The sequence below is a fragment of the Stigmatopora nigra genome, chromosome 7 (genome assembly GCF_051989575.1).
Source record: "Stigmatopora nigra isolate UIUO_SnigA chromosome 7, RoL_Snig_1.1, whole genome shotgun sequence".
Classification (NCBI taxonomy): Eukaryota; Metazoa; Chordata; class Actinopteri; order Syngnathiformes; family Syngnathidae; genus Stigmatopora; species Stigmatopora nigra.
In genome coordinates, this window is record NC_135514.1 from 11,511,114 (window position 1) to 11,526,187 (window position 15,074).

Genomic DNA, 15,074 nt, shown 5'->3' on the forward strand with positions numbered 1-15,074 from the left:
TAATGGCGATGGTGAAAAGGGAGATCCACTCAACTCCACATTGCGTACACACACATGCACGCATACAAAAAGGTCGCAATGTACTACATAGTACGAGAAAGGTGCATTATCACTTGGAAAAGTGCTTCTAAATTATAATGTGAACCCATTTGTATCGTCAAGTGTGTATTTCTCATACTACAACACCTTATTAATACTTACTGCCTTTGCCGTTTACAAGTAAAAACACAACAGGAAAACAACAAGAACTACATAAATGGACGTCTATTATCGGCAAAGGCAGCCATGTTTTTTAGGGTTGCATTATAGGTGTCCCATCTGATTTTTTAGAACCAAAAGACAATTGTTGCGCTATTAAACAAATTATCTTTTGAAATTTCGGTGTTTAACAAATAAAAGATTGAGTTTACACACTTACAGAAAGAGAAGCAATGATTCAATTACTCATCTATTAGGATCCGGCAGCTGTTTCTGACCACCATAAAACATTTGAACTCTCTACGTTGCACGGTTTGGACAAACGTAGCGAGGGAAGCTTAACATACACACTCACACACGCATAAATAGCGCTTTATAAGGATTTTAGATGAAAAAAGCCCACAAAGTTCAAGATTTATTGATGTTTAGCTGCAGAAAAATTAACCTCACCTTTTCAGTCATGTAACATAGTACAGCATCATATAGGCCATAATAAGCTAGATTGTTTTCTTTTTTTAGACGTCAGGAAGACAATGCAGAAGCAAGCACGGCTAAAGAATTTGATAAATGTTGTCTGCAAGGAAGGAAAATGGTTAAAAAAGGATTTGAAGAGGCACTGAACGGTTTGAGACATTAAAAATGAAAAATGGAAGCATACAGGAGGTAAAATGTCAGAATAAATCATCATGCAAAATGATGATGGACTTTTGCAGAGGGGGAAAAAACTAAGAGAAGAATTTTGTCCGGAAAAATCCAAAAATGACTCTTAATAAGTGGAAATACATGCATGAAAAGATGTGCAATGATCTGAGCTCATAATTTCATCGATGATGATAATGATGATGATGATATATCTCTGTTATGTCACTTTAATTCAATTATTAAAACCACATGTCTTCTGTCTTTAAATGATTTTACATCAACAATAATTTGAAAACTGAATTTCAGAAACATGTACGATGTCTTCACAATAAAACTAAAAATCCCAGACTGCGTTTATGTTTAAAAAAAAACAGGTTGTGCATATCATAAATGTCTCTTATTACAAAAATTGGTGACTTTACTCGACAAAAGGCCTTTTTTCGCCACATGCTTTACGAGTTAGCTAATTTGAATAAAAATGTATCTACCCTGTGCTTCCATTTGTGCAGATACCCTTCAAAAAGTGATGCCATAATCTCTATTCTCACCAGAATGAAGTAAACATGTCATTAGTAGAAACTCTTGCAGGTTAAGAAACCTTAAGAATATTATCTTATTGCATAAGGGATCTTCAGTTTAAAACAGATAGGCAACCAAAATTAGTACGTCAGTCAAAACACTAGCTTAGTAATAGTAATTCACGTATTTTCTGGACTATAAGTTGCATTTTTAAAAAAAATATTACTTTGGCCGGGGGGTACAATTTATACTCCGGTGCTACATTATATTAATTTCCCCAAGAAATGACAATTTTCACATCAGTGCAACTTGTTTTTTTTTTTTTTTTTTGACTAGTGCGACTTATACTCGTGTGCGGCTTATATACGAAAAAAATACGGTACGGTAATTATTTGCCTTCTATTTAGGAATCATTTGAATTAATTGGATGCCATTGTTAGGCGAGACATCCAAAAATCTTACCAAATAAGTCACAAAACAAACAATTTTTAAAGAATACGTGTAGTTCCTATTTTTAAAATGATTTACTGGTGACGAAACTAAACCAACCAAAAAACTAGGACAGGGTAGACAGAATATAAAGAAAGCTCTCTGGTAGAAAATAAAATATTTTGTGACGTTAAGAGAATGTTCATCTAATGTAGAGTTTCTAGGCAAAAGCATCATTCCCCTTTAGACCTATTCATGTATTCGTACCTTAATATTATCTATAGTACACAAATTCCAAAGAGTATCCATAAATGGAATAACTCCAACAAATATATATAAAAAAAGTCAATGATATTTAGTCATCCACTTGCATTTCTTTTTTAAAACGGTGACCACATTCACATACGATGTTCACCATCTACCGTATTGTTGACTGTTAAAATACTCCACGTAGGTAACGTACCGCTCTCACAGTGTGACTGATAAAGTACGAAATATCCAGTATATTAAATCACATTCCAGTTTCGTAGAAAGGTACACACGCCAGGTAGAAAAGTCTGCGTTTTCTCCGTCATGTCATCATTTGTGTGTGTTCACGGGTCCTTCCTATAAATGCTTCTTCTTACCAATAACGTACTTATCTTTGGGCTATGCCTCACCATCATTTAGATGTCCTTTCCGTAAAGCTTCCTTGAACTATCCGCCGTACTTCTTTGAATCCGGGCAGGATGTTTGCCGTTTAAATCTGGGAAAAGACATTCCCTAACAAGGGGAAGCACCCGCATGCATGTGCGTATGGTAGTGTGGTGGTGGTACAGCCGGAGGTGGTGCCACCATAGACATAGCCTGGCCTTGAGGGTGCGGTGAGTGCGACCTGGGCAGGCTATGTGCCGGGTACCCGCTGGAGGGTGGGGGATTCGGGTTACCCTGGTGGCCGCCACCCCCACTTTTTGGTGGGGGAGGCGGCGGCCGGTTGAGTTGGATGGAGATGTCGCTGGATGCCTCAGACGTCCGGCGGCCTCTCTTGGGCGGTGGCCATGACGACTCTGGGTGAAGGAACTGGCCGCTGTAGTCGCTGCTGTCGGACAGGCGGGGGCGGTAGAGTGCCGGGTGGGGGCGGTACATCTCTTCTTCTGCGTAGCGCTTCATGAATAAGTAGACGGATAAGACCCCGGCGCCCTAAAAAGACAAAGGTGCAGAAGAATATAGTACTATGCGCACATTATCTACTGGCATTTTCAGCCAAAATTTCAATGCTAACGATTTAGCTAGCTATCGAGCTCTGGGGACCTGGGTTCAAATCCAGGTCGGTCCACCTATGTGCAGTTTGCATGTTCTCTCCAGGCCTGCGTGGGTTTTCTCCGGGTACTTCGGTTTCGAAAAACATGCATGGTAGACTGATTGGACACTCTAAATTGCCCCTAGGTATGATTGTGAGCATGAATGGTTGTTTGTCTCCTTGTGCCCTGCAATTGGTTGGCCACCAATTCAGGGATAGGCTCCAGCACCCCCCAAGTGAAGATAAAGTAGTGAAATGAGATAGTATTAATAGTGGTAATGGATGTAGTACTACTGTTGTGTAGGCCAAATGTCCTGCAGTGTGCAGGATAGTCGTTAATTGAAATGCCTGAAGCTCTTATTTTCCCCTTTTTGTTGACTTGAACATGTGTTAATTGGTAGCTCGCAGTCTTATTACTAAATTACTGTGATTAGTAAGAGAAATGACAATAATGCAAATTGTAGAGTGGAAAATAATGATGATAGTAGTAGTAAGGCTTAGAATTGTTACTGCACTTTGCATACCCTTACACCACCTTCAGGCTACTCCTAGGCTTTGAGATTTCCCGAGTATTAGTACTCCTTCTAGTGGGCAAGTTGATATATTACAACTTTGGCAATCAGTCAAACCTTCAGTACCTTCACAAAAAAGGTTGTCAAGTGCTCAAAGCTCCATCACATATGTTTTTTATGAGATGTTTTGGCACTTGTTTACATATCGGATAACTGTGATGTCAAAAAATATAATCTCATGGGGTCTGTTATGATTTTCTACAAAGGATCTTTGGAAATATTCAAATGCTTTGTGCATGTTTTATGATTTCTTGACAGAGGAGAGTAGGGAGCTGTGAATGTGATTGAAAAGGAAAATTTTAGAGGGGGCTGGAAAGGGGGTGAACTGTACACTGCACCAAATGGTGATGCGGATAAAGGAGGAGTCATGGGAGGCAAGCCTGAGGACGCAGGAAATTGCACCAAACTACATCACACAAATCAATCCACCTCATTAGAAAGCTTCCAATTTTTCTGCAGTGTCAGAAAAGACAGTTCCAGCACTGTTAACGTATATAGACGTCCGATCTATACTATAGTCTTGTATAGATAATTCGTCCCAGACTGACCTCTTTCAGTAGGAAGGAGGAAGCGGCAAAGGCGAAAGACCACCCGTAGTGGTAGTTGAAGAACTGTTCAGGCTCTCTGGGTCGATTCATCACCTCGTCGTTGATGCTGGAGATGTACAGCACCAAGCCCACCACTAGGCTCAGGCCTGAAAGAGTATGGACATTCGGAATAGTCATATATATTGTATTTTGACCGTATTTTTTGGACTATAAGTCGCACCAGCCCCCAAAAAATATGCATTGAAGAGGAAAAAATGATATATTATCACATTGAATTCAAGTACAAACATATGTTAAAGTAAGAATAGTATGAAAGGGCGGATTATAGTCCGGAAAATATGCTAAGTGAACTAGTGACTTTAGGGGTCTTTGGATGGGAGTGTCACATGCAACATTAAAAATCTACTCCCAGGAACATTTCCATGTGGAGTGACAAATGCATTACATACGTCAAATGATCGACTTTCAAAGACAGATACACGCTTTAAGTATGAATAATTTCACTCTGTAATGCAATATTAAAAGCGGCTATGGCCTTTTTATGTACATTTGCTGGGGAAGCTTTTTTAAACTCATTTTTAGATGGAAAATCAAGAACTGGCAACACAGCAGTTATCAAAACATGGACATTATCAACAATAGATGACAATTATTACTAGCCCGTGACCCTTGTGAGGATAATTCGACTGGAAAATGAATAAATACATAAGAATCCTGATGTTATTTGACCTATTTCTTTGTATAATAACACATTATCACATTCATGGACAAGAATAATAGTGACATTTTGTCATTATCAACCATTACACAAACATGAAAATGATATGGTATTAGCCAATACTGTTAAAATAGGTCATAAATCTTACATTCCCTGCATGTGGGAAGTTGAAAATCAATTGTATTGATTCTCAATAGTAGCTTCTGTAAAAGAACGCAAGAAAAAAAGCAGACCTCACATTTGAAGGACAGTTTTATCCCTCCCTCCATTTTTATTATTTTTTTATTTTTATGATGCTCCGCAATGCCGCAAGACAAGAGCGTGAACGTTTTTCCAGTCAGGCCACTGACAAAAACCAAATTAGGGGGACCGTGACCGCCTCCTGCCGTTCAATGTGGTGAACTACAATAATGCAGAAAAATCACGTGACTCCAGTGGATTATAATACTGCATTGGCAGGCAAGTACAGTCACATACCTGTCAACCTCGGCCAATTGGTACCCTTATTAATGTTGCATTCACGTTATTACGCGATTAAAAAAAATACAAATTTCAACGTGGCACATTTATACTCACATAAGGCGCACTTAAAAGTGTAAACATTTTTTCCAAAGTGGATGGGATGCCCAATGTGTATGCACTAAATTCGAGATTCTGTAGATGTCGCTGTATAACGCTGACAGTTTGACTGTCTGGATACATTGCTTGCTGACACGCTATGTTTATATTGTGAAAGGAGCGGATTTGGGAAGGGGGAATGCGCATGCTTATATTATGCTTAAAGTATGACAATATTAGCAGTCAACAATGACGTTTTCGTCTGCTATCAGTAAGCGAGACAATCCGGATTAGAGCCAAAATGGGTAAAACGTTTAAAAAAAAAAACTTAATCAAAATACAATTTTAAATGATCAAAAAAACGTATAAAATTCGGGGAAAATGTATACGTTGACAGGTATGCAGTTTGATCGATTAAAAACTTGTATTGGATTGGTTTTAGTAGTTTATATTACAATATATACTATAAATTAAGTGTTAAGTATATACAGAATTAAAACCTAACTGTAAAATGACATTTTCTCTCCTTTCAAAATGTCCTTTCTTAAATTGCTGTTGAAAATTTGAACCAACTGTCAATTGTAGTTTGTAAAATAAATCTGTACACTGTCAATGTAAGGAGGGAAGTAACCGAGCATTACCTGAGAGGATAAAGAAGATCCCCGAGACGAAGGCGAGGATGGTCCGCTGAGGCTGGATGTGCCCGATGTTGCTGATGACAAAGGCGGTAAAGACAAAGAGCAGCGACACCATTGGGAAGGGCGTCGCTGTGCGTACCATTTCTGAAGGAAGGAAAACAGTACGTATTACCAAGAAGTAAATAGAAGAAGTACTTTTAGATGTCGGGCAACAATAGTAGTTATAGGAGAAGTAGTAGTACTGAAAAGTGATATATCATAGTATACAGTCATACCTTGAGATACTAAGAGGGTCGCTATCGTATCTCGGCCACCCGGCTGTCTCGTATCTCAAAAATTGGCTCGTATCTCAAGGCAAACATTTACTCGGAATTAGACTCATCTCAAATTCCTTGTATGTTGGGGCACTCGTATTTCAAGGCATTACTGTATACTATATTTAAAAGAAGGAGTACATCACTTGTGGTCCACCAGCAGGTGTCCTTCTAACTTTAAATCCATAAATGGACGTTGGTACTCACTGAGGATGTTTGCAGTATTTTCAGTGGTGATCTCAATGTCTGGTTCGGTGAAGTATTCGGATGCAACACATCTACCGTTTTCCGCCCCTAAAAGTAGGAATAACACATGGAGTTATGGATGTATCCCTTAAGGAGAGTACAGAGTACAACAGACTACAACAATACATTTGAACTCCCACTTTAAAAAGTATTATGACAGAAATGAAGGTATAACTTTGCAGTATGATAGTGATCCAATGCATACTTATTTCTGATTTTGTCATGATCTATTTAAGAATGATACTTTTTTTTACTCTAATAGTAAACAATATTGTTAATTCAGTCTGTTTGTAAAAGTTGTGTCATTCACCAAATATATATAAAAAGTTTATATAGTGTAGGAACAGTACAAACTTAAAATAACACAATTTGAGACGATGTCACTGGCCATTAGAGGAAAGTGAACCTTTGGGAGTTAAGTAATAGTACAGAAAGGGTTTCAGAAGTACAAATAATATTAAATAGATGCCATAAAAACACTATTAAGACATTCAGTTTGACACTTGATCTGGCAGATCTTGTCGAGGTATTACCATATTTTCTTTAAATCCACCAAAGCTAAAAGTTCGAACAGAGGTATGTAAACTGCATACTATAGCATCCCCAAATATCCTTTTTGTTTTCTATGCCTCAAATCCAACGCATGACTGGTCAAATCCCTACCGGCCACAAAGCAGACCCTCCACAGTCCAGAATGCAGAGCCATCTTGACCTCCATGCTCTGGTTATGCTGCAAGATGATGCCCTCCACCATGATGAGCCAGTAGTCGGTGGATACGGCGACCCCCACCAGCAGCAGCCCGCAGGCCCCGAACACTGTGGACAGGATGGTCAAAGCACGGCTGCTGCACGAACTCATCTGCAGGGGACGAAGAAGACATTCATGGATGCATTCATGAGCGTGCGCACATGTGTGTGTGAGTCTATGTGCGTACACCACATTTATTTGGAATGGGTCATGTAAGGGAAGTTGTTAGGATTGAGGGGGAAATGGGAGGGGAGATAGGGGTGAGTGGAAGCAAGTACACTTGGATGTATGCTGCTCCCGGCTATCCTCCTGTCTCGCCTCGTTACTGCTAAAGATGAACTCGTCCTTCTCGACCAATCCCGCGAAAGGTTAGCGCTAAGGCGACGCGTGACGATGTTATATGTATGGCACGTGAAAAGATCAAATAAACATACATGTATTGTTGAGAGCTTCTGTCTGTTTACATTTGCAAGTGCCAATGTGAGACCGGGCGGCAGCTGCTTCACGTCCGCTTACGTTCCTTCGCTTTGATGGAGTTGGTTACGTCACCCCCGTGGATTACAGTTAAGTGAATGCGGAAGATGGGAATGTTTCCTCTTTTGATGGATGCTGAGAGACAGGTGATATTTTGACCCTTTCAAGGACAGTGGTTGCTATAGTAGAGTGGATTTTTAGTCAAAAGTCATTCATTAGCAATCTGGCTCTGAGGTAATGTGTGGTTGTAGTTAGTATAAGGGGGTACTATTGATACTAAAAACACCTAGTAATGTCTATTTAACCAAATATGTATATACCAGGTAACTGTTTAAATGCAAAGTTATTTTATATTTTATTATAATTTTAGAAAATACATGCAAAAGCAATAAGCAAAATTCTAACCACAAAATATTGACTGTGGGCCACATTTGGTCAAAATATGTGCAATCAAGCAAATAAAAATAGTTTCGATTATCATTAGGAAATACATATTTGCTTGTTGTTTAGTCATAACAATAACAAATTGGTTCATTTTTCAAATTCAATATTACTAGAAATTTTGCATGTAGACTTACAAGATGTAATTGACAAGCATAAATTAAAATAATAATCAATTAAAATAGAGTAAATGTTCTAAATAAATAATTATGTAAATGTTCTACATAATTGTTTTTAACATTCCCAATAATTTTGTGTCTATGACTAATGGCTCATATAATTATTATAATGTTTTTTTTTTAAATTATACTAAAAGGGTCGGAAAACATACATTTCCACTAAATTGCCTTTAAATAAATATTAATTTACACAACCTAATAGATTTTTTTAATATCTCTATTCCAGTGAGGTACATGCAGAAAAATGTGTTTCTATTAAATAGCGGAAAGCGTAATTAACCTCAGTTTTCACCTTCATCTATTCGCCAAAATGAATAATGACAACTAAATAGGTCCCGATTTCACACTAAGTGAGTACATTTATAAAACATGATCATTATTCCAGTATAAATTTCACATTATGATATGATATGTTGTACTTTTTTTCCAAATGTAGACTACATTATTCGGCTCATTGATTCCCACATTTTAATTAAAAAGCATCATCATATTTTGACTAAAACATTATCCTCCTATCAGGTTGGATACGGCAAAACGTTAAAATGTGCTGTCACGCAAATTTCTACGATGATTTTACTGCAACATAAGCCTGCGTGAGGTCCATGTGCATGCATATAACCTGCAGCGACACACTGCAAAAATAGCATCACACTCCACTAAGATGTGGGGGATGGAATATTTTTACACACAAAAAAGTATATTGAGATCATTGTAGATTATTTTTATGGTGCCTTGTACACAAACAAGTAGTGGTAGTACGTCAATTTATTTATTTTCAATACGGAAGTGGTTTCATAGGCAAATTTGATATAAAATGGGGTAAAAAATATGAATGAAAATGAAAAAAAGTTTTGAACTTTGACTTTAAAAATGTGATAGATTTGCCGGGTCAGCACAAGATACGATACATGTAAAAAAGTGCATCCGTTAACAGTACATATGAAATATAAACAGATAAAAAAGGACTAAAGTATTAATATACTCATCACTCATCATTAGAGTAAAAAGTATAAAGTAGAGAGTGAAGTAAAAAGGAATGTATTAAGAAATATTAAAATGTAATTTAGAAAAAGATGGAAGGGCTGTAAAACACGAAAAACAAATAAGAGTGATACGTATGTGGAGTGTTGGGAGACAACCAATGAGAGGCCAGCAAAGTTTTGGGAGATAGTCAATGGAAAAGCAACTCTACAGTGCCAATTTCAAAATAAAATACAGGGTGCAATAAGGGTATTTAAGTTTTGGGAGATGTTAAATCTTTGTTTTGCATTTTGTAACTTCAATTTTTTTAGTTTCTTGGAAATAAATATTCCCATTGAGGCATTTCATAACCTGAATATTTTGTTATACTATGTTCTTGAGTAAAGGTACCTCTATATTTTTTTTTTTTAGGAGTTGGTGGCTAATACCCAAGCCTGATTTTGACTTCATACTAAAATCATGTGACAGTAAAATGTCCTTATTTACTTAGTTTGACATGACTGCAATATCCACGCCAGGTTTTCAACCAAATACTTGGTTTGTTCTTACAAAAATCAGCGGGAAATAAATCTGCTGCTCATGTTACAAAGCAGAACAAACATTTCAACAGAATGTCTTTAATCTTTCCGTCTGTACTCCCTCTTTGTTGTACGCTTGTCTGTAAGCAAGCCAATCGTCTGTCTCTTTCTCACATTAAAAAGCTTCACATGAAAACACACGTTTTTCTTATTCTTCCCAATAGTAGTACTTGGTAAAAATGTATACTTATTACGCTTCATCAAAAAAGCTCTTTGCAAAGGATACATGTTAAAAGAATGACTAGATTTAGAATTATTAGCTTAACTTATTGACTCCAAGCAAATTTTAAGACGTTTATAGACGTCAACAACAGCGAAAATAGAGTTAAAATAATAAAAAAGTCGCAAAAAAAGAAAAATAAACAAATAAACCTATACAATTCTCTAAGGGAAAAATAAATACAGGCCATAGTTTAAAGAAAAAATCATTACAAATTGTTTTTAGTTGCATAAGTACAAGTTTTTTTGTTGAAAAAACAACAACTGCAAATTTAATCCCATTATGAATTATACAATTTGACAATGTCAATGATTTATCAGTGCATTGTTGAAATGAACTATAATACTTTGTTCTTTGCGGATGAACAAGCCGTGCCAAATTGTAAAAATGTACTTAAAAATGCTGTACAAAAGTTGTAATACGGTGTACACAATTTGAAATGATCAAAACATGTAGAGAATACGGGAAGAACGACTGGTATGTAGTTATTAAAGTTTTTGTTAGGGTTTGGGTCCTCCAATATGTTCCATACCCAACAAAAAACTACTTAAAGTTGGACATAAACTTGTTCTTGGAGGCGAGTTAAGTCTGATTTTGTGAATCCCAATTTGATATCATAGAAATGTATTAAGGAGGGAAAATAACCATTTTTTATGACAATTTGAACTCAGTTAACCAACATTAAAACCATTAAAAGTGGGTTTATTAGCGAAAAAACTATTTTTTGTAGCATAAAATTAAAATTACGTTTAAACAAATATTTGAATTTCTAGAAGAAATAGTGCAATGTGATACCGTTAGCTCTTGGAATTCTTTTGTGTGTTTTTTGTATTGCCTTTGGGGATTTTCTCTATTTTCTGCAAAGTTTGTTTCACTAGTGTAAATGCATATTTTAGGGCTTTTTTTCCTTAAATATAACGCAAGATTTGTAGCCCTAAACTGTGATAGTCATAGACATCAAATCCATAAAGACTGGAATAGAGAAATCATTTTTCCCTCATATTGGCAGCTAAAAAAACTATTTAAAAATAAATTTGCTTTAAAAACCCCAATTTTTTTTCTGTACCCAATTTGGGAGAACGCGACAGAACTCCGACTTTGTGCCTAAGAACAAAGCATCTCTGCAACAAAGACAAAATATCTTTGAGAACTGGCGAGTGGCAAGCACACACAGATTTACTAATGGCAATGTCAAGGGTAGCTACAAAAAAAATCCCCTTTTTTTGTCGCGCGGGGTTTCAAATCAAAGCAATCAAACGTCTAAATTTCTAATTTGCGCAAATGGCGCCCTTTTGCACCATCGCTTGTATCTCGTGTGGCAAGGAGACGCAACTAAAAAGCGGAGGAAATGGCGGGCGACCCAGCGACGCCCTTTTGCTAATTACCATATTTTCACGACTATAAGGCGCACTGCATTATAAGGCGCACCCTCAATGAATGACAATTTTTCCATATATAAGGCGCACTGCATTATAAGGCGCACTGTATTATAAGGCGCACAGGATTATAAGGCGCACTGGATTATAAAGCGCACTGGATTATAAGGCGCACTGGATTATAAGGCGCACTGGATTATAAGGCGCACTGTATTATAAGGCGCACTGTCTATTTTGGAGAAAATTAAAGACTTTTAAGTGCGCCTTAAAGTCGTGAAAATACGGTAATTGCTATTGACTTCCAGGTATGAAGCACTCACTACTTTACAGTCACCTCTAGAGCCAGCCATTGTTGATGTTTTGGATTTTTTTTGTATAAAATCTTGCAGTGGGGGAGGAGCTATATGATGGTAGATTTTGTAAACTAAGATGGCATCTGCATATTTAACAGTATTGTTTCAGTTCAGGCATTTGTGTTTTTTTAATATCCGACAGTGGTGGTTTTTCGGTTTTGTTTTTTTGTTTTTTTTCCTCCATATATTAGGCGCACTGGATTATAAGGCGCACTGTCTATTTTGGAGGAAATTTAAGGCTTTTAAGTGCGCCTTATAGTCGTGAAAATACGGTATCCCGCCTAGTAACGAAGACCCAAGACGTCAGGAATGAACACGCCCTCTGTAGGAGACGGACAGAACAACGTCCCACATAAGAGACGTTTCTATTCTTCCCGAGAGAGAGGAATTCAATTGAGTGTGTTCAATGACGCTGTGTGCTGAAACTAAACTAAGAAGCCAACATTTATAGAGATCAACCTGGAAGAGTCTGGATTGAGATTGAATGGAAACAAAGCCGTTTGAGGCCCCGTTAACAATGAATTCTTCTCAAGGCCTTCCGGGACGACCTCTCACTTGGCCCAGAAAGAAAAGGAGCTCTTTTGAATTGGATAGATTGGAACTACACCGGGGGAGGACCAGAGGGTTTCAATCTCTGTCGTGTGTCACAATCTCCTAGCTGACATCCCCTCGGAGAATCTCCGGGGGAAACAGAAAGAGGTCGTGATGGATAAAAAAAAAAAATGGAAGGAAAGAAATAAAGGGGAGTGGTAAAGTGGTTGGAACAGAACTCACAGAGGGGAAGACTGTATAGGTCAGAATACGTCATGGATTTGACAGATAAAATGTTATAGTGGATTGGATTGATATACTAGAAGACTTAAGAGTTAGCTTAACATAAAAAAAACACTTTTAGGTGCATGTCCTAAAGTTTAAACCTGAAATGAGTGAAAAAGGAAGCCCAAATTATATATAAAAGTGCTGGTAAATTGTAGTACTGTGGTTAGCAGAGTGGTGGGGCCAAAATACTGTTAAAGATCGAAATGACTGGAGTATATGTACATTTTAATATAGATTAAGAATAGCTGCAAAAAATGATTTAAATGTTATTATGAATGTTCTTATTTTCACATTAAATAGTACTGAATTTACTTAAATTTGTAGGATATAAACATTTATGTATAGGGGTCAATTTGAGCACTTCTAAATATAGATACATATATTATATCTGCATATACATAGTATATATTTAAATACATCTACATATATACATAGATACATATATATGATAATGGTATGGTTATGGAAAGCTCATAAAATACATTTGGAGTCCCAAAGTTATATATTTTCATTCATTCATTTTCCTGTCTGCTTATCCTTACAAAGTTTGCAAGGGTGCTTGAGCCTAATCCAGACACCCTGAATTGGTTGCAGTCAATCATGTTCAGTGCCATAGATGTCAATCTAATTAATTTGGATTTTGCCAAGAGATTTCAAGGTCTCCATAGCATTGAATTATTTTGTTTTTTTTTGCCATTGACTGTAATTGAATCTGATTTATTTTGACTTTAGCTTCCGTGCTTGTAAATTACCATGTTTTATTACCATTGACGGCAACAGACGTCCAATCCATTTTGGCTTTTAACACATTACAGCTTATAGATCTGCTGATATTTCACTGCCAATGACATTGCTTTATGTCCAATCAGTATAGATTTTGCATATACATTTCTATATCCAGAACCATGAATTTTCACATCTCCATCCCATTATCTGCAATCCAATGTACTATCCAATCAAATTTCATCTTCCATTCTAGCGTAAACCTACCTTCCTCATACCATTACATATAATCTCTGCCATCCCTCCCATCCAACACAAATTGGACACCTTTCCCAACCATCACATTCCTCACACCATTACAAATAATCCCCACCATCCCTCCCATTCAACACAAATTGGACAAATTTCCCCATCACTATCAAGCCAATGACTTCAACCACTCAAACTGCCATGGACCCCCAACCAAGTCAACCCTCCCTCCTCCCCCCAAAAAAACGCACACCCCCAACCGCGCTCACAGTAACCGGAGTTCGGAACCCCCCAAATCCGGCGTGCGTGCACGTGAGTCAACGGCGCACATGGAGAAAACATGCACACTCATTTACGCTGCGGATGTTAACACAAACATGGGCGCCACGCTGCATCACGCACGCACTTTTTTTGCTTCCCCCCCTAAAAAAGTCCATATAATGATGTCGTCATCATTATCATCATTCTTGCCTCAAAACATAATATGAATATGATTAAAAAAAAGGGAATTACTCACCCTGCCACCAGAGTCGTGCGCACACGTCAACAGCCAAGAAAGCAACGGGCACAAAACACACAGCAGGGATGCTCGATAGGGTTTTTTTTTTATTTTTTTTTTTTTAGTCGTCACTCCCCTCGTGTGTTCATCTCGTAGCCCGGCATCATGTCCGATCCATCCGGAGCGGGCACTGCGGTGCGGGTGGATGGATGGATGGGAGGAAGGAAGGATGGATGGATGGATACGCGTCTGCCCGCCACTTCGCCTGGAAAAAAGTGTGTGTGCCTGCCTTGTGTGCATGGATGGGTGAGAGAGGGAGAGAGTGAGAGAGAGTAAAGGGGGGGAGGGAGAGTGAGGGGTGGGATTTAGGATGGGGGGGGGGGGGGGGCTGTGTGTCCTGTAAAGATGCCTTCACCAAATAGTGAAGTAGTGCAAGTGTGAAGATGAGAAATGGTGCAAAAGTCCACGTGACTAAAGAAAAGATAAAGTGAACTAAGTGGATGTATGAGCTCATCACTCTGTGAGTCATACATACAACGTCAATAGAATGGAGGAGATCAGTATTTGCCCCCCCTTTTTTTTAAAATATTTATTTAGATTAAGAGTGTCAGACTCGGGTTGGTTTGCGGGCTGATTTAACGTCAATTTGATTTCACAGGGGTGGACTATTTTAGATATAATATTTAGATATTTTTTATATAAATGGATTAAAAGAATTTGATTAAAAGCTCTGAATATTCAGTTTTTTTATAGATTTAAAACAATGTGCATTT

At 37.7% G+C, this 15,074-nt stretch overlaps 1 protein-coding gene across 1 annotated transcript; it reads right to left on the reverse strand.

The window, feature by feature from the left end:
- Positions 1–2,030: 2,030 nt before the first annotated feature.
- On the reverse strand, positions 2,031–14,609 carry LOC144199940 (voltage-dependent calcium channel gamma-7 subunit-like). The gene is made up of 6 exons (XM_077721837.1): positions 14,320–14,609; positions 7,325–7,520; positions 6,623–6,709; positions 6,105–6,245; positions 4,188–4,333; positions 2,031–2,967 (listed from the first exon to the last, which is right to left on the reverse strand). Exons 1-6 carry the CDS (start codon positions 14,599–14,601, stop codon positions 2,551–2,553), a joined length of 1,269 nt encoding a protein of 422 aa, XP_077577963.1. The 5' UTR covers positions 14,602–14,609; the 3' UTR covers positions 2,031–2,550.
- Positions 14,610–15,074: the final 465 nt, after the last annotated feature.